The 26,292-nt window shown below is 36.2% G+C and overlaps 2 protein-coding genes across 3 annotated transcripts in view; both read right to left on the bottom strand.

The window, feature by feature from the left end:
- Window positions 1-326: 326 nt before the first annotated feature.
- Window positions 327-6,113, bottom strand: LOC107744112 (putative transporter SVOPL). Its single transcript, XM_016557616.1, has 16 exons — window positions 5,696-6,113; window positions 5,010-5,166; window positions 4,794-4,894; window positions 4,609-4,707; window positions 4,290-4,361; window positions 4,087-4,211; window positions 3,596-3,659; window positions 3,392-3,517; window positions 3,171-3,299; window positions 2,370-2,443; window positions 2,010-2,206; window positions 1,800-1,911; window positions 941-1,022; window positions 760-849; window positions 526-639; window positions 327-419 (listed from the first exon to the last, which is right to left on the bottom strand). Exons 2-16 carry the CDS (start codon window positions 5,125-5,127, stop codon window positions 408-410), a joined length of 1,515 nt encoding a protein of 504 aa, XP_016413102.1. The 5' UTR covers window positions 5,128-5,166; window positions 5,696-6,113; the 3' UTR covers window positions 327-407.
- A 4,349-nt stretch (window positions 6,114-10,462) lies between these two features.
- The window catches only part of LOC107743425 (UPF0606 protein KIAA1549-like), a 22,231-nt gene continuing 6,401 nt past the window's right edge, over window positions 10,463-26,292 (bottom strand). The window contains exons 3-22 of one of the 2 annotated variants that reach the window (XM_016556656.1): window positions 22,473-23,810; window positions 21,762-21,850; window positions 21,505-21,679; window positions 21,199-21,329; window positions 20,816-21,002; window positions 20,661-20,720; window positions 19,923-20,077; window positions 19,665-19,842; window positions 18,255-18,439; window positions 17,400-17,605; window positions 16,838-16,965; window positions 16,516-16,530; window positions 16,203-16,429; window positions 15,038-15,267; window positions 14,806-14,947; window positions 14,383-14,736; window positions 14,255-14,307; window positions 13,895-14,022; window positions 13,397-13,551; window positions 10,463-11,571 (exon numbers count right to left, since the gene is read on the bottom strand). In XM_016556656.1, coding sequence (XP_016412142.1) covers window positions 11,341-11,571; window positions 13,397-13,551; window positions 13,895-14,022; window positions 14,255-14,307; window positions 14,383-14,736; window positions 14,806-14,947; window positions 15,038-15,267; window positions 16,203-16,429; window positions 16,516-16,530; window positions 16,838-16,965; window positions 17,400-17,605; window positions 18,255-18,439; window positions 19,665-19,842; window positions 19,923-20,077; window positions 20,661-20,720; window positions 20,816-21,002; window positions 21,199-21,329; window positions 21,505-21,679; window positions 21,762-21,850; window positions 22,473-23,810 — 4,367 coding nt within the window. In that variant the 3' untranslated portion in view covers window positions 10,463-11,340. The remainder of the gene's footprint in view (window positions 11,572-13,396; window positions 13,552-13,894; window positions 14,023-14,254; window positions 14,308-14,382; window positions 14,737-14,805; window positions 14,948-15,037; window positions 15,268-16,202; window positions 16,430-16,515; window positions 16,531-16,837; window positions 16,966-17,399; window positions 17,606-18,254; window positions 18,440-19,664; window positions 19,843-19,922; window positions 20,078-20,660; window positions 20,721-20,815; window positions 21,003-21,198; window positions 21,330-21,504; window positions 21,680-21,761; window positions 21,851-22,472; window positions 23,811-26,292) is intronic. The other variant, XM_016556663.1, reaches the window with a different exon arrangement.

Genomic DNA, 26,292 nt, shown 5'->3' with positions numbered 1-26,292 from the left:
ACCCTCTGCAAAATGTTAACAAAACAAAATATAAGCAGATTCCTTACACTTTTGGAAAAATGGACTAAAAATATTGATGACTAATCTTGTTCATAAGAGCATATAGAAAGTTTTGTTCAATAAACTGCTCAGTAGCATAAGATCGCCCCCTCTTTCAATACCTGCCACTGACTAAAGCAAGTAGTAAATTGTGGTTTTGCCGGGCTTTGATGTGCCCTTTTCCAACTTCCTGTTAAAATAGGAAATGTGTCAAAACAGGAAAAAGGGTTTGAACAGATTTAGCATAATTATTTATAAAGAACCCAACACATGCAACATTAAAATTCATAGAAAATTGTTCCAGCTTTAATATGAGATCATGTTTTGTTACAAAAGTGCAATTGTCCTTCATTTCCATTTGGCATATTTCAGGCATCTTGCTGGAATAGAGGGACAAAACAAAATGGCAAGTTGTTAAACTGTCTCAATTTGACCTCAGTGAAAATCTGTTTTGAGAACTGTGGGAGGAAATGTGAAGATGCTTACTAGTAATGCACGTCCTCTGGTCTCAATGGGCAAAAATGCCACTCCCACCGCACAAATCACACACGCTATGGCGAACGGTGACAGGGCCAGAATCACAGACTTAGACATCAACACCTATGACACATGCAAACACTGTGTTATCTTTATGTATGTAAATCAAATGTGTTAAACACACATTTGAACATAGATATTTATGTACACAGACACACATGCAAAGTCAAACACATAGAACACCTGTGCTATAAAAGGCGCAATCATTCCCCCAACACGACTGAAGGATGTGCAAAAGCCCATTCCAATTGAGCGCACAGATGTAGGATAAACCTGTGTAAACACACACCAATCATAACAATTTTCATTTTGTGGTGAGCTCTTCCTTAAAGAGTAAGTGGAGTGTTCATATGTTGGGTCTCACCTCTGCTGTGTAAATATAGACCACATTAAAATTCATGGAAACCACAGAGCGGAGAAGGAAGAGCAGTACAGTGAAACCAAACCTGCACAGGGAGAGACACATTATTCCGTTTTCTACTTCAGATGCACTTCTAACTTATGGTCACAAGAGGGCCACAAAAATGTTTGTAAATGTAAATGGCAAATGCATAATAGCATACTACCATACTACTTTTATTATACAGTATAGTTTATGTACACTGTTTAAAATATGTATACAATGTGTGAAACTATTTGTATTTTTTATGGACACAATGTCATCGAGACGTACACAACACTGGGTTTTTGTATTGAACACAATGAATGGTAACACTACTAGCATCTACACGAAACATATGGTACTATAATTAATTACTATAGCAATAATAAAAGCAGTGTGCTCTTACAAGCAGGTACACAATATAATTCAACATTAAGTGCACATACTTCATTAGAATTTCATACATACACAGTAAAATAAATCAATGAAAAACAGTCTATTTTGGTATTATATCATAATTTTTAATTATATGTTTATTTTTATATTTTCTGTTTTAATATAAATTTTAGTTGAATTTTTTGTACTTTTGTTGTGTTTTTGTCATTTATATTAGATTTTGTTTTTTTATACGTGTATGCATTTTAGCACTTCAACATTCATATATATATATATATATATATATATATATATATATAATATATATATATATATGTGTATTTTAGTTAATGTTTACTTTATTTTAAGCAATAAAAACGCATTGGTTCTAGTTTTATTTAACTATAATAACTCTGATGAAAACCATTTTAAATCATTTTACAGAACAAGAGAACAATATACTCACATTGTTGTGCAAATATTAACAAGCATGAAGAAAAAGGCAGACAGCAGCTGAAGTATGGCCAAGCTGGGCTTCCGTCCGAATATATTTAACATGCCAATATTGAGAGGTATGACTGCAGAGGAAACACATGGAAAACATACATCAGCTTTCAACATTTGACTCAGCTGAGTATGTGAAACTGGGTCAAGTGAGAAGTCAAAGGTCACTCACGTGCCACCTCGCCCAAACAGCTGATGAGGAGAGTCTGGTAGTCAGCCATGTTGAATGGGATACAGTAACACAGCGCCTCCTCCTGGTTGTGTTTGATCTGGTGCTCTGCGTCAGCATCTGTCATACACAGAAGGTTCTTCTCCAGTAACTCAGAACTGCTTAGAACGGAGCCATAATAAGAGAAGGATGCCACAAACCTGTGGATGAACAATGTAGTACATCACACATCAAGCATACAAGCTGCTCAGTAACCGAAAAGTGTATTTTTCACACACACACACACACACGCGCACGCACACACACACACACACACACAAAACACCAAACAAACAAACCAAAGGGAAGTGTGTTAGACATTACCATGAGTACCACAGCAAAAGTGATGTTCTTCTAAAAGCCGGGCTGATCAATGTGAAGGCATTTCCTCTTTCTGTCTGAATACAAACAGTTCTGTTAGTTGCACTCAAGTGCATTTACACTCATATAAACGCAGAAATGAATGTGTAGAGTTATACATACTGTATAGAGAAATGAGTGCCTCTTTTTTCATTGCCAGATACTTCCTAACTATTCAAAAATACCTACCTACTGTCTCAAACTATTTATATATTTTGGAATGAGGCTTCATTATTACATATTACATAAAGAAGTATATATGATATATACACACTTGAATATTTTTCAAAACGTTTCGGTGTAGGATTTGTGTCTGTCTATATGTTAGTAATGTACAATATATCGGCACCATATCGGTTATTGGCTGATATATATATTTCTGTAAATATTGTATATTTAATTATGCCTGCTCATTTTCACTATTTTTATTTTTATGATTACCTTTCTTATCTTAAAAATGTGATCGGTATACGTTAAATGTTCAAATGTGCTCTTGAGCACAATTTTCATACTATACATAATTATGCTGTGAATTCACCTGTTGCATTTAAAATGACTGATTTTAATTTGTAGTGTTTAAATTGCAATTTATTTAGAATTTTTTTATCTGTCATTTAAACATTGTCGACCATAATTTGAAAATAATTAATTATCTGCTTATAGTTTTTGGCCTGAATTTTTACTATCAGAGCATCCTTACTATATATAATCTATATATTAATGAAAAGAGACTCAGATAAAGAAAAAAGAACTTCTCATACACACCACTTCAGGTTCCCGTAGTTCTCCTTCTGGTAAGGTGGCGCCATTCATCCTAGCGATCCAATTAAGTGTAGACAAGGCTTCCTGTATGTTTCCTGCTGAGACCTGGAACCGTGCAGACTCAGGAATAAACTTTAAAAAAAAGGAAAAGAGTGAGCAAGTGAGTCAAAGACAAACCTCTACTTCCATTTCCTTCAGCACCATTTAGAATAGATGAAACTCACCATGAAGAGTCCAATGAGTATGATGCTGGGGATGATAGAAAAACGGATCATCCAGCGCCAGCCCATTGTGGGCACCACCGTCATACCGAGAATAATAATAAGCATAGATCCCAGCATCCAGAAGATCTGTCAACCAATCACAGGCAAGGTCAGTAGAAGGTTTCCCAGTTGAAGGTCAAACATAACTTCACATGTTGCACTCACTGAGGCAAGAGGCAGCAGAAACGCTCTGTATTTGGACGGGATGAATTCAGTCTTCAAAACAAACCTTTAGAAAGAAAATAACATTTGCACATGCATTTGATGTACTGTTTTTATGCATACTAGAAAATCTTTTTTCTCGCAATTTATGATCAATGAATTTCCATGATCTTCCCAGTTGTTTTATGATTAGCGGATCAAGGTGTGATTTAGACAGATTCTCTAATGAATAATTCAATCCTATTGGTGAACCAGTTTGTGAACCAATTAATTGAAAAGAAAAGAACAATTTGCTCACGCATTGACATTTCTATGCCTTGCAAGTCTAACAAAAAGTCAAAACTGTATATACATGTATAAATGGATATGACTTTAAAGATTTTATTAGTTTCCATAACTAATCCAGGCCTGACATTTTTTTTTAAAATGAAATTCCCTGAGATTTTCAGGTTTGTACATATGGAAATTATAAGAAAATATTTGCGTAATCTCACCCTTGAGATGTGGCCGCGACACCGCAGCCCACCATACAGCGCAGGAAGATGAACCAACCGTACGATGGAGAGAATGAAGTGAGCAGAGAAAAATAGGCTGCCCATATAAAGCCACCAAACACCACCTGTGCACACACACACATTTATTTCATCTAATTTACCCAAAACCTAGCCTTTATGTGTCAAACGAGACGTTATCTGACCTTCCAACGTCCATATTTGTCGGCAACATAACCACAGAGGACCCCACAGACCATAAAACCGAGGAACACCATCTAAAATCATAAACAAAATCAGGCTGTTAATTCTTATTTCTGCATTTTGTAGGAAAAATGTATATGAAAAATGTATGCATGCATTTTACACACAAAATTTTCTCACAGTTTTGCATATAAATCTGGGACAGAAGGAACCTAACTAGTGCGACAGTCACATGTGTGCATCTCGCACTACAACATTCCATTCCTGTCAAACTTCAAAGCAAAAACAAAATAAAGGGTTCTGACTGGACGAGCTCCTCACCGTGGAGACAAGGGCCACCTGCCAATCCTCTAGATGCCATTCACAGCGGATCTCAGGAGAAACCACAGCCAACAACATGATCTCCATTGCCTCCACTATCTACACACACACATCAGCAATGAAATATGTAAGCAGTAAAAACACGGTATGCTGGTTAATAAATTACAGAGATGCAGTTTTCTTACATTGGCACTACCCATGATGACAAAAAGCAGAATATGGAAGCGTCCAAAGCTGATGCTCTCCACAGCCTCCTCCACGGTGTAGTATTTTGGTTCTGTTTGGGCTACAGAGGTCAAAAATCGCTTGAGATGACTGGATGCTACTTGACTGGTCACAAGTAGTTATAAAGTTACAGTAGTATAAGCACATGTGTTTTGTGTAAGTTGTATGTTCTTCACCTTCGGCAGGATTGTCATTACTGCTACTGGTGTTGATCTCTTCCTCCATCTCCACTTCCTGAAGCTGGATGGCATTGACCAGCTGGGTCTTCATGGAAGACGAACGCTTTAATGCCATCTTGTTTGAAAAGTCTACTTATTTCCTGAATAGCAGACACTGAAAAGTGTAGATAAAACTTTCATGTTAACAAAATAGGCAAAAACCTAAAAAGTAATACATTTATATTTACAATAAATCAATAAATATGGTTTTAACATAGTTGTTGGACACAGTGCCATGCTAATATGATGGTTTTTGTATATTTAACATGCTAATACCACGTTTTTGGACATGGTACCATGGTATTCACCTATATTTATACATACACCATTCTGAACACATACCATGATAATGCCATTTTTTTTTGTACATAAACAATGGTTAGACCCTAATTTCTTGTACAAGTTCCATGGTGATATCATTGTATTATTTGATGTACTTTACTAAGCAAATACCATGGTATAAGGATAAGATAATCATCATTCAGTAACATAGACTACGTATACCTTCACTGTACTGTATTTTTTGAAGTGCTGTATTAACTATTTATGTCACAACCATATTTCTGAGGGACAAAAGTACATTACAATTAATTTATTAAGAAACATATTGCGAAGTATTTGAGAATAATATAATAAATTCTTACTATAACATCGGATGATGAAATTAGGTCATCAAACACGATTCTCCATCATGTCGAAGCTTTTCACATCCAGAATGACACTTTTTGGATACTGTATTTCCCCTGATCGAGAATTCCCGTATGTTGTGCTAAGTCCTTTCAGCGATTTATGCAAATCAGTCTTGCAAAGCGTTGATAAAATGGTTCCAGCTGATTTCAGAACTATAAATCCAATGTGTGTGCGTGAGTGTGTGTGTGTTTTCTCAAAAGTACGAATGTAGCCTACTATAATCCAAATTCTGTCTCTGTATAAATGTTAAAACTCCCTTTGAAAAGGTGTATCATCAACCTCTCCCGCAATAACACCCGAATACACCTGTCGGCAGGTAAACAACGTCACACTCTTCAGCGTATAAGGGGCTCGGCATTGCATTTAAAGGGCCATGTCTCTTTTTTTTCACTTTTCTAAGATAACACACCCAAGATCGGGTTTCTTTGCTGTATTTAAAATGAACTGAGGGTTATTTATTAAAAGTGGACAAACAGGTTTTAGTTTTGCTTTTCTCCTTCCTCTACTGACCTATATCTTGTAAACAGAGCTGTGGACACTGTTTATAGTGTAAGCATTCACGTCAAATGAAACAATGTATATTCCGCGGACCTGTTAGGCAGGAGACATTACGTTACAGGTTTTGGCCGAACAGGGCGTCGCCAAAATATCCTGATTGACGACATTCAATTCATTCGCAAAGTAGCGATGTCAGATTCGTGAATGAATCATTCTTTTGAGTCGAATCTTTTCAATGAATACATTCAACCTGTTTACAAAACCGGTCCGAAACACGAGTCGAACTGAATCGGTCCGAGCAGTTCGCTAGTCAGCAAATCACTACGTAAAAAGTCCCAAACTTTACGTACTTTCTTGAAAGTTTAGAAAGAATTCTCCTATATTCTTTAGGTAATACATGCAGATTTATATTAGGGAGCATACTCTTAATGAAAAAGTATGTTAATATGAATAATTGTAAAATTAAATGAATGAATATACAAGAAAAGTAAATAAATCACTGTTAACTGTTTTGTTTACTTGGCCTATTTTATTTTATAAAAATTTTTTTTTTGAAGTCTTATTATCAACCATATCTCAATCTTGATATATTGAGTATCTTCTTGCAACATAGATAGATAGATAAATATAGATTACTAAAAAATTCAAGACCAATAGCTTCAAATAAATTTGTATTATTAATCTCTTTTTAGATTTATGCTGCATTGCAGATTGTATTAGACAGATGACCTCTACCCAGCACTGACACAAAAGAGACATAATTGACGGCACATTGTTTATTATTTAATTTACACAACAATATAGAGACATTAAACATCAAATACTGGGATGCAGTTTGCAGAGACCAAGAGAGAAAGAAATAAGACAGAATGAGAGAAAGATACAAATCCATCAATGATAGGATCACAAAGATGGTCTTAGCATCAACAAAAAAGATGATAATGTCATTAGATTTCAGGTAGTTTACATGAAATGAAAAATGAACTTTATGTAAGATTTCGTTCACATTCCTATTAGATCCTCTATGGCACCGACATAGGGACAGGGGGAGGTATACTATTGCACAGACACACAGACACAGACACACACACACACGTTGCATTCATTTAATCTCACAACTTGTACATTGTAATTGCTATAAATGTGATTAAGTTCAGTTCAGTGCTGTAAGGTTTTGATGGTTTCAGACAGTCACACACACACACACACACACACACACACACACACGTTGAGTAGCACCATGTAAATCAATTGACAGTAAATACAACACTTATTCTCAACTTAGTCTTTTATGAATGCATGCAGTTCAAGAAATCTGCAAAATTGAAAATAAAAAAGAAAGAAAATAAAGAAAAATTCCCAGTTGGTCTTTGCACAGTGGGAAAGGGGGGCGTCTACCAATGATGTTTGCCTCTTACTGGTCAACTCTGGACTACATACTGAATATTTAAATATGGAGAAATGTCCGTTTACATATTAATACTCTTTTTTTATATGATATATTGATAAATATTGATTTTCAAATACTTTCAAAAATATTATTCAGGTTTATAAATGACAAAATACTGAAAATTTCTTCTTTTTTCTTTTGACGATGATCAGGATGGTTTCTCTGTGCTTTGACCATTGGTTTTTAGTCTCATAAACCATTACATAGTACTCTTTCAAAGTAGGCTAAATTCTATTAAGCTTGTTTGTAGTATTTTTCAATATTTTTTAAGACTATTAGCATGCCCATCAAGACATTAGCACACAAAATAAACAAGGAAGAAAAAAAGCGTAATCCATCACTTCACATGCGTCCTGATTTAAGGCCTGCCAGGAGTCTATCGATAGAAAGATAGAAAGAATGAAGGAAGTACAATTTACGAAGTAAGAAAAACTGAGATATTAAGGAGAAAAAAATAAAATAAATAAAAGACAGAAGCTAGGGTTTCCACAACTTTTGGCCAACAAATTTTCATGACTTTTCAAGTCGTTTGCGATTATTGGATAAAGATTTTTTAAATAATTTTATTGCACTCGCAAAGAGCATTTCGAGCTAATTAAATATTTTGTAGGACTATAGAAAATATTATAGCAATTACAGGAGTTTTGATTATCTTTTCATGACCCCTTTTCAAGCTCGAGTGTGGGAACCCAGTATGGGGGGGGGGGAACACTAAGAAAAGAGAAAAAAAAGTCTGACCAAAAAAATAAAGAGAGGAAAAAATAGGACAGAGAATTAAAACAGAATATTGATGAAGGCCTTTAACCTCAACACATTTCCTTATAGGAATACCTTTACTATACCTCTGTGCAAATCCACATGACCAAATACATGAAAATACATTGAGAATGCCTACCAAATTACGAAGCTAAATAAACTATATGCCTCAACAGTGATTTGGTCTTATTTTTTTTTAAGTCCCATAGCAACACTTTTCCCACATCTTTAATACGTAATACTTTCATAACAATAAAAAATAAATACAATCTAATATGCTTAACATATAATCTAACATATAATCAGATTGTGCTGTGGGAACCCAGTATGGGGGGGGGGGAACACTAAGAAAAGAGAAAAAAAAGTCTGACCAAAAAAATAAAGAGAGGAAAAAATAGGACAGAGAATTAAAACAGAATATTGATGAAGGCCTTTAACCTCAACACATTTCCTTATAGGAATACCTTTACTATACCTCTGTGCAAATCCACATGACCAAATACATGAAAATACATTGAGAATGCCTACCAAATTACGAAGCTAAATAAACTATATGCCTCAACAGTGATTTGGTCTTATTTTTTTTTAAGTCCCATAGCAACACTTTTCCCACATCTTTAATACGTAATACTTTCATAACAATAAAAAATAAATACAATCTAATATGCTTAACATATAATCTAACATATAATCAGATTGTGCTCAATGAGTTGATACATCAATATGCAATATAAATATTTGTATATGAACTCATATCTTTCTTTATATAGTTACTGTATAGTTGTCTCTCTTTTCCTCAATAAACTCTTTAACTGATTGACTTCCATCATCACCATGATATGATTGTGCAAAGATGAAAAAATGTGCAAAATTAATTTCTGTAAACTGAGAAACTACCTCAGCCATACTTTAAAAAGAACTGATTGGACAGCCAACATTCAAAACCTACTGGCGAAAAGAGCTTAAAAGAATACACACGAGCATCATGAATGCTTACTTCGATACCTTTCCTCAGATGCAGACAGTTTGGACAAATTAATATGATGTTATCGGCATGGGAACCATGCTGGTCGGCAGCTAAGGCCGCCTGTCGATCATCTCAACATGTGGGCTGACTCAAAAACTCAGGATATGTAGAGTGACTTCACTGTTTACAATCCCAACAAAAACTCTTCTCCCCTCCACTGCAGAGTCTGAAGTACCCAGAGCTCAAATGTAAGGCAAGACCTGAAGACCATGACTGATATTAGCTCTGTACCAAAACCTAGTTAGCTGCCGCTCTGCCCTACATAGGCAGAGTCACGGAACCTCATAAGTGGCTCATTTTGAACACACTATATAGGCAGCAACACAAACTGACTAAATTTTGCAATTGATTTCAATTGTTTAACGTTAGCATGTTGCTAAGCTAATGGCATGATACTCTAATAAGTGTACACTGAACTCAAAAATGTTGGGTACAATAATACATTAAGTTTTTATGAACGTTATTGAATGAATTATTACACAATCGACATTTCTCTCGCCCTGTGTAGAGTTTGACATTAACATTTTGCTAAGATAATGGTGTGATAATCGAACAAGTATAAAAAATACACAGTACTCGCAAATGTTGGGTAGAATATCGCATTTTACGGTTTTATGAACGTTATCGAATTAAATAGAACTTATCAAATATAATCAACATTTTTCTTTTACCATCCAAAGTTTGACATTTGATTCCAATAAGTATAAACATAAAACTCACATGTTAGGCAAAATAACATATTTTTGAGATTTTATGAACGTTATCGAATTAAATATACATTTATACTCAACATTTTTCTTGCCTCGTCCAGAGTTTGACGTTAGCATGTTGCTAAGCTAATGGCGTGATATTCTAATACAAAAATACATAGAACTTGCACATGTTGGGGAAAATAACACATTTTAAGTTTTTATGAGCATTATCGAATAAAATATTACTTTATAATCAACATTTTTCTTGCTCTGTTCAATGTTTGACATTAGCATGTTGCTAAGCTAACGATGTGATACTCTAAAACTCACCAATGTTGGGCAAAATCATAAATTTTAAGTTTTTATGAATGAAGTATAACTTGATAAATTATATTTCTCTTGTTGCTTGTTGCAATGCATTCTGGGTTTGACTTCTCTATGAACAATACATGAAATGCTGCCTTAGAATTTGGCTCAAACTTATTAAGGCATCTTATAAAGGAACATAATTAAGTTGGTTAACCTTTGGAACAGATTTCGCATCAAGCAGCTCACTAGGTGTTGGAACAGAGCACGTTTCCACTTGATAAGCCGTCTTGGATAAATGGGAGAACAAAAGGAAAGGACGCTACTTCAGAGTTTTTGGGCAGGGCTGAATTGTGGTATCATGGCGGAGGCCAGAAATGATGTTTAGCACCAGAGGAAGTCCGGAGACATGAAGATGACCCATTTGGAGGAAGCACTTTGAGAGACATGGAACTGAAGGGGAGGGATTTTCACATTAGCAACAGTCAGTATGAAGTCTTGAAGGTTCACAGCTCTCAGCATGCAAATTGAGAGTCTGAATATGGGGAAACTTTGTCTATTTTTCTAAACAGTCTGGATATGATGTTTAGGGTGAGTTTTTTTCTTTGTGAATTATAGGAGAGATTATTTAAGTTTATTTTCTGCATGTCAGCAGTGGAATTTAAATTGCGGATGTCCTGGCAATACAAGTATGGAAGATTGAAAGTAATTCTTCATATGTAACAGACCAGCCGTACTTGAATTTGAAGATTTTGGTTCGGATTTTGTGTAAAGCAGCTTCTCAGCCATGGAGATGTGTTTGGATTTGTGAGGTTGTTTATGTGGTACATAGGGAGATTAACCAGGACTGGGGTTTCGGGATGGTCTTTCTCAACTCTGGTAGCTGACAACAGCAACCTGTTTCTGAGAAAGTCTCTGGAGTTCTTCCCTGATGGCCTTGATGAGAGAGGCCGAGGACTGGGGGGGTGGAGAACGCTCCTCAGGGGCAATGTACCCCACGCTCGAGGCTTCCAGGTGACCCTGGGGTGTTGTGGGATCCTGCAGGGATGTCCTGGGCATCTGGAATACTGGTGATGAAGAGTATTCTGGGAATGTCAGTATCTGTGAGAAACAGAGAGGGAGAGAGAAATAATGAATAAATGCTAACATTTCAGGAAAAATAAAAAATAAAAACATACAGATTATGCCTGAACACAGGCAATATATATATATATATATATATATATATATATATATATATATATATATATATATATATATATATATATATATATATATATATATATATATATATATATATATATATATATATATATAATCTACAAATTTGATATAATATGTGTCCTGTGCTGGAAAAATGAGTCACAATTAGCAAATTTTAAAAAATGAGTGATTTTTATGTTCACATTTTCCATTAAAAGACCTTCAGAATGATGTATGATTTGTTGGAATCAGATGAAAAATGACTGAGCTACACCCGTTTGATGTCGATAGAGTCAATTTTGAGAAAAATGGAGTTAAAGTTTTCTGAAGGTTCCAAAGCAAAATCACCTGCAACATTGCATCTTTTCCTCCAATCCTTTTCTTAAAAATAATTACTATATTAATAATCACAATATACCTATTTTTATTTTATCTTTATTATAAATAAGAACAGATGCAAATAATGCATTACCCTTTTCATTTTACATCTAAACAAAAGCATTCAAGTAAGAAAAACAAATAATCACATGTAAAAATCCCTTTAGTCTGTTAATTACAAATAAATTGATTATTAAAACTACAAAAGCAGTTCAATCCAGAGCAGCGAGTGATTCCCTCTTTTCTTTTATTGTTAGATTAGCATTAATGAGGCGGCCTCTATTAAGACCTACTGTAATGCACGGATCTAATATAATGTTACACATCAGATGTTTTTCCCCAACAGTTCCCCAAATGTTCACTTAAAACATAACAAAAAGTTTATGTTTGCCTGAATACTTAAATACTGTAATTCTGTGTATATGTGTATATTTATCGGGATCGCGCTGTCGGAAGCGCCTTTATGCACGCGCTTCGGATGACAGTCAGCGCGAGAAGTGAGCGGAGAAAAGTTACTCCTCTCAGAAAACGTACAAAATAAAGGTAATTAAACATTTAAAAGTATTATTTGGAGCATTAGGATCGCAAGACGAGGGCTTAATGAACTAATTTTTGTGAAAACCTCAAAATCGATGTTTTTCACTTTTTTTTTGCCTGTAGCTCAAAATTAGCCTGTGCGCATTCCGACCCATTTTGCCAGCATGGGTCACATATATTAATTAAAAAAAATAATGAATAAAAATTAATTGTATTAAAAATCTTTTTTTTTAATTAAATAAACTATAAAATATACACTATATAAATATATGCATTTAAATCTAAATTTTAAATAAAAATGTAACAATTAAACTAAATACATTTTAATTCATTAAAATTTAAATATATTCTGTGAGAATCAGAGGGAGAGATAAAAATCCAACAATTCAGGAAAAAAAACTGATTATACTTAAACACAAACTAAAACTGAATTAAACTAAATATACATTATATAAATATGTATACATTTAAAATATACATTTGAATTATTTTTATTAAAAAATATTAATAAAATAAAATAATATTTAAAATAAATTTAATTCATGTAAATTATTAATTAAAATAAATTATTTGAAATAACTTGAATTAAAAATTAAATTAAATTTAACAAATGAAATGATGTAATTGCTATTATTACTTGTTCATTCACATTATTGTCATTATACGTTTTTTGACTTATTTTTTCATTACTTTTATTGAATGCAATGCTTTGGTAAACCAATAGTACAATTTTGGGATTTTATAATATCCCATATTTTATGATATATACTATTATATATACTATTATGAATGTGCATGTTTGATTTACAGCCTCTCGGTTGGATCCTGGTCTGGAAATCTCCTCATCTGAGCGATACTGGGCCCAGCTTGATCCTGAAGGTCCAGATACACTACGGCCAACTCCAGGATACAATCCAATCCGACTTGACAAGCCCACTTGTGTCAGCTGATGCAACTGTGCACCTACACACACAACACATAGCAATTATCGTAGCACTGAAACCACACATTGGCCCTGTCCCAAATGGCACAATTCATGTGCACTTGCGGTCTAGCGGACTTACAATGGCTGCCGCGTGCGCGTGTCCGTTAAGTCCACGAGACCATAGGGTGCCCCATTCGTAATTTTAGCTTTCAGAAGGGTGCTTGCGAGCGCCCCCTTTGCGCCCTCGATGCGCACTTCTGGTGCGAGGCGAGCTCCGCAGCAGACTTCTACCCGACTCAGTGTGGACTTAGAGGAAGACTGTGAGGGTTTAGGGTGCGATTTGGGACAGGGCCACATTAAATTACTAATAAAAACCTTTACCTGTGCTGCCCCCTACTGGTCGTGGCCGAGAAGACGATGGCATCTCTTCTCCATACTGCCCCCTGCTGGAGTATCCAGGATCTGACTGCATCTCTGCTGACACAACATACCCAGAACCCTGCGCCTGCCTGTCAAATTATACAATCTGCTGAGTAAATATTATATCTGAACCTGATGGATAATTAACTCTAGTAGACAAAGTGGTATGTGCCAGCATATTTGCTTTTCTGTACTCAAACTTATTTTGTTGGCTTAACAGGAACATTGTGCTTCTTTATCATGTTTACATGTTCTTTTTTCAACTCCCTCCTGACTTTTCTTGTTAATTTATTCCATAATACCTTCCAGAATCCACCTCACCTTTGCAGTAAACCTTGGACCGATGTGGGAGACATTCCTAACTCGGCATACCTCTACAGAGCAGAGAGAAATTAAATTAAATTTCATATAACTTGGATTCCACCATTCAAATGTTTTTAGTCACGCACCGCAGAGAAAGGACTGTGTGCAGGGGCTGCTGGGTAAGAAGAGGAGCCCCATTGGCGTGCAGGACGTGAGGACGGGCTGGAGGGTTGACCGGGGCTGATTCCTCCGACGCCAGTGACTGCTGTAACGCCAGTGAATGTTAGAGGAGCGGGGCTTCCTTGAGAAGAAGGCGAGACGAGAGCAAACGCGTCATCCAATAAGGAGTGCATCTGTTGCCGGGCTTCTTCGATGGTTGGCTGAGGGGGGACGTAGGAGGGCGGAGCAGGGGCTTGGCCTGACGGAGGTGATCCAGGGTCTAAAAACACCTCATCAGTAGGAGAAGGGCTGCCCGCATCTGGGAGCTGGTCTGCATCAGACTACAGGAAGAGGAGTGGTGAGTTTGTGTTTTAGTTGAGTGAAAGCATGTGCATGTGTGTGTGTCCTACCACATAGGCCACATTGTTGACCCCGGGGTACTTCCTGTACGTGGCATCTCCGTCAGTAATGAGACGATCTTTGTCTCTCAGACTTCCCCTTCCACGCAAATGCTGTCTTTGTCTGTGTCTGGGAGAGCGTCTTCCTTTGGAACTGCAATTGAAAAACAAATTGCATTCATTTTCCTGGATGGCAAACTCTAGATGTTTTGCAGACAGTACAAGTGAGATTTATCATCCTGACCTTTTGCGTGGCTCTCCGCACGATGAAGGTGTGTGTTCTTCAGGATGCAGGATCTTGTGTATCTGTTCCTGAGCTTGTTGATACACTCGCTGTTGTTCGGAGCTGTCGCCGAACGCTGCCATGATGTCCTCCATGGAGGGGAACTCGTAGTGGCCTTTTCTCTTGGCACGCAGGCGGATCTTATTGCGATGGTGTTCGATCTCAGATTTATGCCTCAAGTCCACTTGAATCTGTATCAGTTGGAAGAATTGGCTATGAATGTTTTCTTTTAGACGACATGAAAATAAAATTTTAATATTTTAATATTAAATATAATAATATTTTTTGCTGAATATTCTGTTTCTCTGGGAAATATGTCACATTATGGTGATATAAACATTATAAACATTAAGATTTTCTCTCCCAAAAAATTATTCATAAAATACCAAAAATTCTGAAAAAAATAAACACAGATTATACTTGAACACAAACTTAAATTGAATTAAATTAAATGTAATGTACATTATATAAATATATACAAATTTAAAATATACATTTTAGTTATTAAAAATAATTAATACAAATAAAAAATTATTTAAAATACATTAAATTTATAGAAATTACCATTATTGTACGGCCATGAACTGCAACGCTTCGGCAATCCGAAATAGTGTATTTTGATGTTATAGGAAAAGTAGCTTAATGTTTATAATTTTCTATCTATCTATCTATCTATCTATCTATCTATCTATCTATATAAATGCATACAGACTATTTATTTTAGGTGTATTTATTTATTTTTAAATTTATTTTTCAGGTCATTTCATTTTTTTTTTTATTAAAGTTATTTTTCTCCTGTATTTCCCCAAAATGATGTATTTTGAGCTACACATCTCTGTATTGCTACAGAAAATAGTAGAAAATATTTTAGTGGTACTTGCATCACCACTTTCACCATTTAGATTTTGTGTTGTAAATACATATCTCATATATGTCATAAATAAATAAATACAAAAAAACAGCACAGTGATTAAAAACAGCACAGATGGATAAAGATTTAACACAAAAAATGCTTTTACAGATCTTTCATTATAGTGGACATCATGTGAATGCCACATCTGTGTGTCTAAGGTGTGAGCCTGTCATTTACGAACAAGTTTGTGTTTGCGAAGAAGAGTTTCCTAACCTCACTATTGACCTTTGCTCCGTCAGGCATCCTGTCTGTCAGGCTTGGACTCAGGGCTTGGTTATGTGGATGTGAGGGAGGGCTTGGCATGGGCTGCATGGCGATGAGCTGTATCTTATTGGACACTCTGCGCGTTCCATCTGATGAACCTCGAGACAGACGGTCCACATGCTCAAATATGGATGACGAGGACAACTGCTCATCCACACCACTTCCAGGTTGAGCACCTGAACATCAAGGCCAGATGTCAAAGGTCACAAATTTGTAACTAACAATATACAAATGCAACATGTCTATGGGTAAAGACACTTACCAAGTTTGTTTTTTGCTGATGAACCAATGGAATAAGAGGAGGAGAGAAAGAGATGCACTTTTTAAAATAACAATAATTGCAATAATAATGATAATAATTTTAATAATAATTGATTACTATTTTAATAATAGTATTAATAATTTTAAATTACTATATTAAATATATAATTACTATTAAAATTACTATATTACTATGTTAATTTTACTAATTGTTTTTTTTCACAATACAAATCATTATGAAGCAACTTTATATTATACTTTTAATTATTAATAGTTAATATAGTATAATAATATAGTAAATTTGTGTTTTTGTCGTATAATACCATGCTTGCTCTTGCGATGTTGGGGTTTGCTGTCGCTTGGCGTCACAGCAGGTCTGGTGCTTTCTTCTGCTGATTCTCTACCACTGGATGCTTCGCTTCCTAATGAATCTCCATCAGATGGAGACAATCTGAAAAAAAAAAAAACATGTGTGAGTTAAAAAAAAATCATATAAACCAGGGATTTTATCGCTAACAAAAACAAAAATTAACGAATGAATATGAAAATAAAGATGAAAACGAATGCCTTGCCTTGGCAACTAACTGAAATAAATTGAAATTAAGTTGAAGCGCTTAAAATTACTAAATGGGAATAAATAATCACTTAAACTGAAATAAAAATAAAACCTAAATAGCAGTATTTAAAATATAAAACAAAAACGAATAAAAATAACAATCGCACATAATAAAATTAATAAAAATTCAACTACAATTAAACTGAAAATATAAAAATAAAAGCTACACAAGCTACTATATAAATAATACTAAAATTACATTGATATAAACAGAATCTGCTCTCACACAATCCAAACATCATGGCGCATGATCACAGACAGTTCCTTACCGGCCTCTTCTCCGTGCTGCGCGGGATGCTTTTGTAGATGAGCTCTTTGATTTTGGAGTGTTCAATTCTCCGCCCTCTGAGGGCGTGGTCTCTTTAACAGGTGGCGGTAAAGGGGCGGGTTCTTGGATTACCATGATATCATCCTTACTATGCTGCCCCAGGTGTAGCTTAGCAAAATCAAAGCCCTTAACACTGGGAGGCTGCAACTAAAATGACAAACACATGAATGGACAGTAAATATGATACAACGAGCTAAAATGACTGTTGCAAAGTAGCTCATTTTTCCATAAAGGCCCTTGACATGGATGAGTAAAAATGAGCAGTCACTTCACATGGAGTGTCTATGAGTGGGCAACACTTCACAGACACACACACACACTAGGCATGGGCCGATTACCGGTTTCAAGGTATACGCGATTTTATGAAGTCTGTAAACACCCGTTAACACAGGCCAGAGACGCTGAAAACGGACGCACAGAGAAAAATACTGTAGCAGTTAGCAGGCAGAACACTCACTGTTCATGATGCACTAGAATGAAGCAAAACGAGTTGCGCGGTGTCCCCACCACTTTTCAAAGCAAAGTTACGCCACTGGTTCTTATTAAAGCAGTGTTTCAGCTCAGTGCTGCTTTGTTTACTCCTAATATTCTGTATGTTGCTCAAAAACAAAATATATTGTGTTCGACGGAAAAAACGTTGTTTTTTTTTTACCCAGTCATTTAAAAATAACACAGTTTAGAGCTGTAACGACAATACCGTGATACCGTGATATTTTTGCTTAAGGTTATCATACGTCAAAATCTCATACCGGCCCATGCCTAACACACACACACACACACACTCGGTAACCCCGACCTTCTGTCTCTGCTGGATGGTGCTCATGGCGTCTGGTTGAAACTCCAGCTTCTCAGAGCGGCACAGTTTCCAGTAGAGGATGATGATGATGAGGATGACCACAAGAACTGGGACCACAACTCCAACGATCAGCCACACGTTACTGGGCTGAGTCTCAGAGGGCGGCAGGGCCAGCTTCTCCACGGCTGAAACAGAGTAATGTGACATTTGGCACAAAAAAGATCATACATTTGCTTACTTAAAAAGTGCCTTAAATACACAACTTTTTTAAGGCCGTGACACACCAGGTCAGTCAAAGTCATAGTCGTTGAGTGTCTGTCAGCCCAGTTTTTGCGGTGTGTCCCGCACCATCGGCACTAGTCGGACACAGTCGGCAGCTTTTTGGGTGATTAAGCATGTTGAATCACCGTTGGGCAGACAGTGAGAGAGATCACTCTGATCAATTTAGTGAACCAGTGCACAAGAAGAAAAATTTAAGTTATTAAAGCAAGTAAACGACAAAGTCAAGAGGACACCCACAGAAAGCTCTTCTACTTTTACATCTTCATCTTACCTGAGCATTCCAATTCGCAAATATTTTTATAAGGACGTCTGAAATGAAGAAAGTGAAGACCAACTGATCAGCATGATTCATATTCAAAATGGAAAGCAAGTGGTACTTTATTTACAATTTGTATATCCACAGTCCCAGCTAACATAAATATGTTCTAGGAACGTTTTTGCTAACATTACCACTAAGTTATGAAAACTTTATTTCTGAATGTCCAAAACGTCCAGTTCTTGGTTATGCGTTAACGTTACGGAAACATTCCATTTCATCATTCTGCAAATATTACTGTTACTTTTATATTAATGTTACTTTTGAATGTTCTCTTAATGTTTTGCTAATGTTCCCATTAAGTTTGAAAACATTATATCTGAATGTTCAAAACGTCAATTTTTTTTAAATTTTTTTTTACATTTAAAAAATTTTAGCCGAATGTCAAACTAAAACAGTCCAGAAAAAAAATGTTGCATGAACGATATATAAATAATGTTTTCGTGCTAACATTTTGAAAACTTTATTAAAGACCAGATAACTTTGAACAAACTTTCTATTAGTTACTGGAAAAATTTTTGTTCATTACTTTGCAAGAACCTTGTCAGAATGTTCCCTGTTAGCTGGGGTCCCAGTTTTGTTTTCCCTATCTGAATGATAAATATAGACTACTGCCACTTGTTACTTCCTCTCACGTAGACTCAGAACGTACATTCTAATTGGCCGTTGGATGTAGTTTGCGGTGTGTTCAAGTGTAATTCTTTGGGCAGATGCATGCGACGCAAGACAACATCAGTCTTCTTTAATTGGCACTCGTTCTTTGATGTCGGTATGGTTTGTCACGGCCTTTGGTTGATATAACTTTGACTCACGTGTGGCCAGAACTCCATGTACTCTGTAGCCCAGTACGATGGCGGCTCTCAGCAGGTTCAGTCTGTTGAGCATGGCAGCAGTGGCCTGGGCTGGCAGCCTCTCTCCTGACCCCGCTTCCACAAAATACACCAGCTCCAGCGGGTAGTCCGGGCCATCCAGACGGGACACTCGCACAATCTGAGGCACACCAGGGTTCGTGCTTATGTGATGTGTGGGAAAGACAAACAAACTGTGTACACTAATGTGTTTGAATGTACCTGTACACTGTTGTTGCCAATACTAGTAGCTCTTCTCCATCGTCGACTGCTAACCCCGATCCCAAGTCCCTCTCCAACCAGCAATGCTAATCGCCTCTCCATTTTGGCCTGGAAGGTCCTCTCATTCACACGCTGGTCCAACACACCCAGTAACACTAGAACAGATGCACATTATAAAACGTAGCATTAGAAACGTGTATGACTAAATTTTAATAATCATAAATTCTAGACTGGTGTAAATCTACCTGCCATCTTTTAGTAAAATAAACATTTATAAGTGCCTGTACCATTAACAGACTTAGAATGAGAAAGATTAGATCATAATACTGAATTTAATACAAGGCGTAAATAAATCAAAGAAAAATGAATTATAATTATATGAATTAATTATATATATATATATATAAAAAAATAAAAACTAATTATAAATTATATTTATCTCACATAAGAACTCACCTCAAAAATAATATTACTTACTTAATATTTATAATAACTAATGAATATTTTTCTTTTATGGTACTAACTATTTTAGCTAAGTGAGAACTATTAATATATTATATACATATTATTATAATTATGGGTCAAAAAAATACATCAAAAAGTGTTAATCTAGATAGTTTACTTTGGATTCCAAGGTTTAAAAAATCTAAATCACAGAAGAAAAATACTAGACTTCCAAAAAAATTATTGTTATATCTCAAAATCAGTTTGTTTGGAATTTCTAACACACCCACATACCTGTTTTCACCCAGGATGTGCGTAACAGGTGGGACACATTCAGTTCAGGATAATGAAAAGCTGGAAGACAAAAAATGAGAATAAGATAAAATGAGTGATGAATAAAGTTCATGAGATATTGAGACAAAGAGCCTGTGTGTGTATTTGTGACTCACGTTCAGCGATCTGCAGGGTAGGAAAACCAAGGTAGAAGCTGAACTCCACAGCGCTGAGCTGCCTCATGTGACCACTCACATCTGATCCTGTTAGGAAGCCTTGGGAATCACGCACAGCAAAAGTGATGTCCACCGGTGCCTTCAACTGCCGCTGACCCTTAGGAAGGCTACTAGTGATATTCACAATCTAGACAAGCAATCACACAACAGTATCAATACTATTTAATTGTATGAAATACACAGAATTATAGAGGATATTTTTGTTAATAAGCTTTTCATGAAAGAACAGCGATATGTAAAGTGTGCAAAAGTTTTATTTTGAATGTGCCTCTGCCAATTGCCCTAAATTACCTTTAATTATAATATTGCCTAGATTTACGTACATGAACCGTGAAATTTCCGTTTTCTTGCAAACGCTTGCGTACTTCCGCATACGCCATGAGTAGCCCCTTCTCCACACGCTCACTGAAGCTACACAGACGCACATCCACATGACTCAGTACAAACTGCAGCACTGCAAGGCAAATTAACGAATGTAACACTCATTCTTAAAATATATATATAATATTTATATATGATATTATACATTTATATAAAAGGTGTATTATTTATTTTATAATTCTTGCTCAGTTTTTCATGTTAGCCACACGTTAGCATGCCATTTACTGGTTATACTGTGTCTCTCTCACCTGTGTGGACCTGATGTTTGTAATCAGGCACTGCATATATGGTAGTGACGGACAGTATGTAAGAAGAGGAAGTGCTGTGCACTGATTGGCGGACAGCATTAATAACAGAGATAGCAGTGTACACAAGTGGACCGGAAACTGCCCGGAAGATGAAATTGGGTGGGGCTTTGAGGACCTGGATGGATAGCACAGATAGAGATCAGTGATCCTTGAGACAAATAGCTGATGTGTGATCTGTTGTGATCTGACACACTCACCTGGAGCTCCACTGAACGGTTGAACTCTCGTCGAAGAATCTCCCGCACATGAGCTTTGGCAAACGCCACCGATGACCCACTAGGCATGCCTGCAAGAGTCAGACAAGAAGGTTGTAAGAGATGATAAAATATGTATTTAATTAAAAATTTATATTAAAAAAATCTAAATATATAATAAAAATAATGAAATAATCATAATAAAAAATACAGTTAAATAAATAAAACCTTTTTTTAATTTTCTAAAGAATTTAGCCATCACAACATTAAATTATTTAAGTGTTTAATTAAAATGATTAGTGTTTTTTTTCAAGATTACCTAGATATTAAACTAGAGGAAATTAATGTGCACAATAATGATAAACAGGATACTATAGATAGATCGACAGATCGATAGATAGATAGATTAAAAAATAAATAATGAGAAAAAAATAAATTAAAATTAAAATTAATTGTTTTAAAATCTACAAGAGAATTTAACCATCACAAAAATGTTAAATATGACATTTAACACTGTTAAATATAAATCATTAAAACAACTAAATCATGCTATTAGCGGTTTTAAAAAAACAACTAAATGTAAAAATAAAGAAAATGAGTGTGCACAATAATACTAAATAATATGATAAATAAAAAAAATAAAAAAAACTCTAATATCGGTTAATAACTGATATGATAACCGATATATTGTGTATATTGTGTATATTGTCTTACCCACTCTGACTAGGTACATGTCCGGTTTGGTGATATTGCAGACATACTGCCTGGGTGCGATGGACAGAGGAATTCTGGGGGTTGTAGGCGGTGGGCTTTTGGTAGAGAGGCTAGTGGGGCTCATGGTAGTCGTGGTTTTAGTTGTAGTTGTAGTTCTGGTGGTGGTTTTGATGGTGGTCATGCGGGGTTTTGTAGCAGGGGGCTTCAGCGTCACAGCTTGTATTACTGGACCCTCTGAGGTGCCGGGTGGAGGCAGGGCGGTTGGCACTGGCGGTCGGGTTTTGCCCACATGGGATGTAGGTATGGAAGGAACACCCTTATCTGGGCCTTCAGGAGGTTGTTGGGTCTCAGTGGTTGATGGGATGGGAGGCTTCGTAGGTTTTTGGGGTGGAGTTGGGGTTACCGATGGAATAGGTTGAGGAGTCGTCCGTTCGATTTCGTCTGGGACTTTTCCCAATGTTGCAGTGGGAGTTTGAGGGGGTCCCACAGTGTGTGTTGGGGTAATATGAGGGTGCGTCCTATTCCTCGCAATACTAGCATTCTCTTTGGCTTGCAACGTGTTGTAGTATTCCAAACTGTTCATATCGGGAAGCAGCATTTCAGTCGGCTCAATGGGAAAAAGCTCCGCCCAATCGAAATCCAAATCATCGTCCATATCGATCGCATGGGCGGAGTCAGGAGCTAATGGGAGGCGGGGATCAGTAGGATGGGCCGTCCTTAAGTTAGTCCCATATTTTACAGTCACGCTGGGCTGGAGGTCTTTGGACGAGAGGGGCAGGATGGAACGAGAGGGGAAAGCTGTGTTGTAGCTGACCGTGGCCTCATCGTCCATATCATACGGATCGTATCCATGCGTAGGAAGAGTTGTGACGAGAGAAAACTCCTCCCCTTCTGATCCCATGAAAGTAAGAGTTTCAAGGTAGTCTCCGGAGCCCCAGTCCACCTCAGCGGAGTGGACAGGATACAGGTCTTCGGGTGGCACCAGGGTCGGGGGGGCTGGTGTCGGCGGTCTGTCATCATGGAGTGGAGGCATCTGGCTTGGCGTTAGAAGGTCTGGGGGCCGTAACAGCAGGTGGATGCCCTGGGCCCCGTCGCCTAGGTTACCCGACCCTTCGGAACCAAGGGATGGGGTGGGATCTATGCTGGAGGCACTGTCATGGTGACCAGGGGATGAGGGATATTTGGCAACTGGAGGCATATGAGCTGGATGCCTGGTTCTTTCAGAGTGATGAGGAGATGAGGAAGAAGATGATGATGATGAAGATAAGGCAGGAGGTGAACGTGGTCTTGTTGGAAGTTGATTGAGGCTCCTTCTGGACATGTTGGATGGGAGATCCACTTAGGAAAGGAAAGAAAGGAAAGCATGAGTGTGCAGCAGGATGGCACACAACCAAACCACAAGAAATTCAATATTTGCAAACAGCAGAAGGACAGATTGTAAATACACAGTACTGGAGAAAGCCCAGACTGTACCCAAGACACAGTAATTTTTAACAACATCTCTATGGGAACTAGTTCTGTGGACCAAATAATGTTCTTTTTTTAGCAACGTCATATGACCCCTTTAAACTTTTGATCTAAAACCATTTATCTAAATCAATCCAAAATTGATCTAAATCAGTCAATCTAAATCAACATAATATGAATAGTTTCCCTGAGCAAAATCAGGGCTTTTGAAAGCTGTAGCTTTTTTAACAAATATTGGGTAATTTTCAGAAAACTATTTGTGTTCCCATGATCCATGACTTACAGCTCTATTTAGTGTAATGCAAAAAGAAAAAAAAATTGAGGGAAAAAATAAATAAATAATACTAAATATATAATAATAAAATCTAAATATTTATTTTAATATGCTAAAACTACTACTACTAATTATTATTATAAAAATATAAACATATGGATTTTAAAAGCACCTTTATAATATTGCATCATATTTAAGCAAGTGATATGATGTTTATATTGACCTCAAGAAGCTTACTTATTATATATTTATATTATGTGAATTCCAGACTTACTGAATGGGGTTAAAATAATGTGAATTATTAGGCTGGAGGTTAATGACGTTGAATAAATTATATAAATATACTATATAAACAAAGTATATGTCAGTAACAAACCGAGTTATTCTTAACAAACAGTAACAACTATTAAAAGAAAACTATTACGTAAAACTACTAAAAATCAGTTTTGATAATTGAATTAAAGCTGAAATAAACTTAAATATAAATATTAGATGAAAAACATCAATGTTTTTCAAATTATTACCTTGGCAACTAACTGAAATAAAGAAGTTTAAGTTACAGCAAGTTCAAACTGAAATAAAAAAAATAATTAAAGATATATAAAAATACTAAATAAAAACAAAAAAAATGACAAAAGCACATCACATAAAAACTAAAATTAAAAAGAAAACTGAAAATATAGAAATAAAAGCTTCTATATATATATATATATATATATATATAAGAGTATATAACAATACTAACACTGGTTACAAAAAAATATACAGTAACCACATATTTAGGATTGGAGGTGATGATTAAGGAATCAACCATTTAAGAAAAAAAAACATAATCTTAATATTAGCACACACACCGCCCTCTGGTGGTCAGTGACTATGGAGGTTGCGGATCTGGTTCTTGAAAGTGCACAAAACAATAATTTCCATTTTCAGACACAAATGGCACTGTTTCCTAAAAATCATGATCCTATTATGGTTTTGCATGGACTGATACGACAGCAAACTAAAACTCATATCATAAGTCTTACTATAACAATAAATGTGACACTGTTGACTCTTAAAATGACTATTTTTTATTTCAAAGAGCCATATGGTACTGAGGCTGGCAATGAAAGCTGCCCTTTTATTAATGTGACTGTGATTCATCTACATTGTGGGCCGCTGAGGGTAGAACAGAGGGTTTGTGGGTAATGAGGCTGATTGAACGGCACACTGTGGGGGAGCAGGGGAGTACAGCACAGCACAGCTGAGCGACATTAGTAGGCCAGTGTGTCATACTAGCTGAGGGCACAGAGGGAGAAAGAGGAGGTCAACATCACATACACTGTACAGTATCAAATATGGACTTTTACTTTTTAGACAGACGTCCTCCATCACTGCAAACTGAAGTCGAACAGCTTCAAACTTCATGGTACTACCAGACAGCGCCAGACATAGACATGCCCTGTCATGTTTCCTCAGGCCAAATATCAAGTTGTTCATCTTGTTAAAAAACACTTTTCGAAAATAGCAATCCGTCTGTTTAGTGAGTCATAATGACACTAACTGCTCGAATAAAATAAATATTTCTGGAGCTGTGTGCCAATCATCAGATATCAAATGTTGCTAGCTAATACAGTATGTGTTTCCTATGAGAACACAAAGGGGTGTTTTCTTTGCACAAAAAGTATTCTCGTAGCTGACACACACATTGTGACCACACCATGAGAATCGTGTGAGCTCATGGTGACATCATTGTGAGATCAAATTGTTGACTGGGACTGAAACGTTCAAGGCCCAGAAAGGTAGTAAGCGCGTCGGAGACTGTCACAGAAGAGAAGAAATTGTTAAATAAAGTTGTTGTTTTTGCTTTCTTTGCACACAAAAAGTATTCTCGTAGCTTCATAACATTGAGGTTAAACTACTGATGTCACATGGACTATTTTAACGATGTCCTACCTACCTTTCTGGGTCATAAAACGTGTCAGTTGTGTTGCTGTCTATGCAGTGTCAGAAAGCTCTCGGATTTCATCAAAAATATCTGAATTTGTGTTCTGAAGATGAACGAAGGTCTTACAGGTTTGGAATGAAGGGTGAGTA

Source organism: Sinocyclocheilus rhinocerous, unplaced genomic scaffold (genome assembly GCF_001515625.1).
Source record: "Sinocyclocheilus rhinocerous isolate Xijiao unplaced genomic scaffold, SAMN03320098_v1.1 scaffold551, whole genome shotgun sequence".
Classification (NCBI taxonomy): Eukaryota; Metazoa; Chordata; class Actinopteri; order Cypriniformes; family Cyprinidae; genus Sinocyclocheilus; species Sinocyclocheilus rhinocerous.
The sequence above is the reverse complement of the archived record's forward strand: the minus strand, read 5'-3'. Positions and strand labels throughout refer to the sequence as shown.

Bases quoted from the DNA above. Each gene is read 5' to 3' on its own strand.
- LOC107744112 (XM_016557616.1), bottom strand. From the start codon at position 5,127: ATGGCATTAAAGCGTTCGTCTTCCATGAAGACCCAGCTGGTCAATGCC. The intron at 3,660-4,086 runs GTGAGATTACGC...TTCTTTCTAAAG, and splicing joins GTCGCGGCCACATCTCAAGG to GTTTGTTTTGAAGACTGAAT. The intron at 3,518-3,595 runs GTGAGTGCAACA...ATTGGTTGACAG, and splicing joins TTCTGCTGCCTCTTGCCTCA to ATCTTCTGGATGCTGGGATC.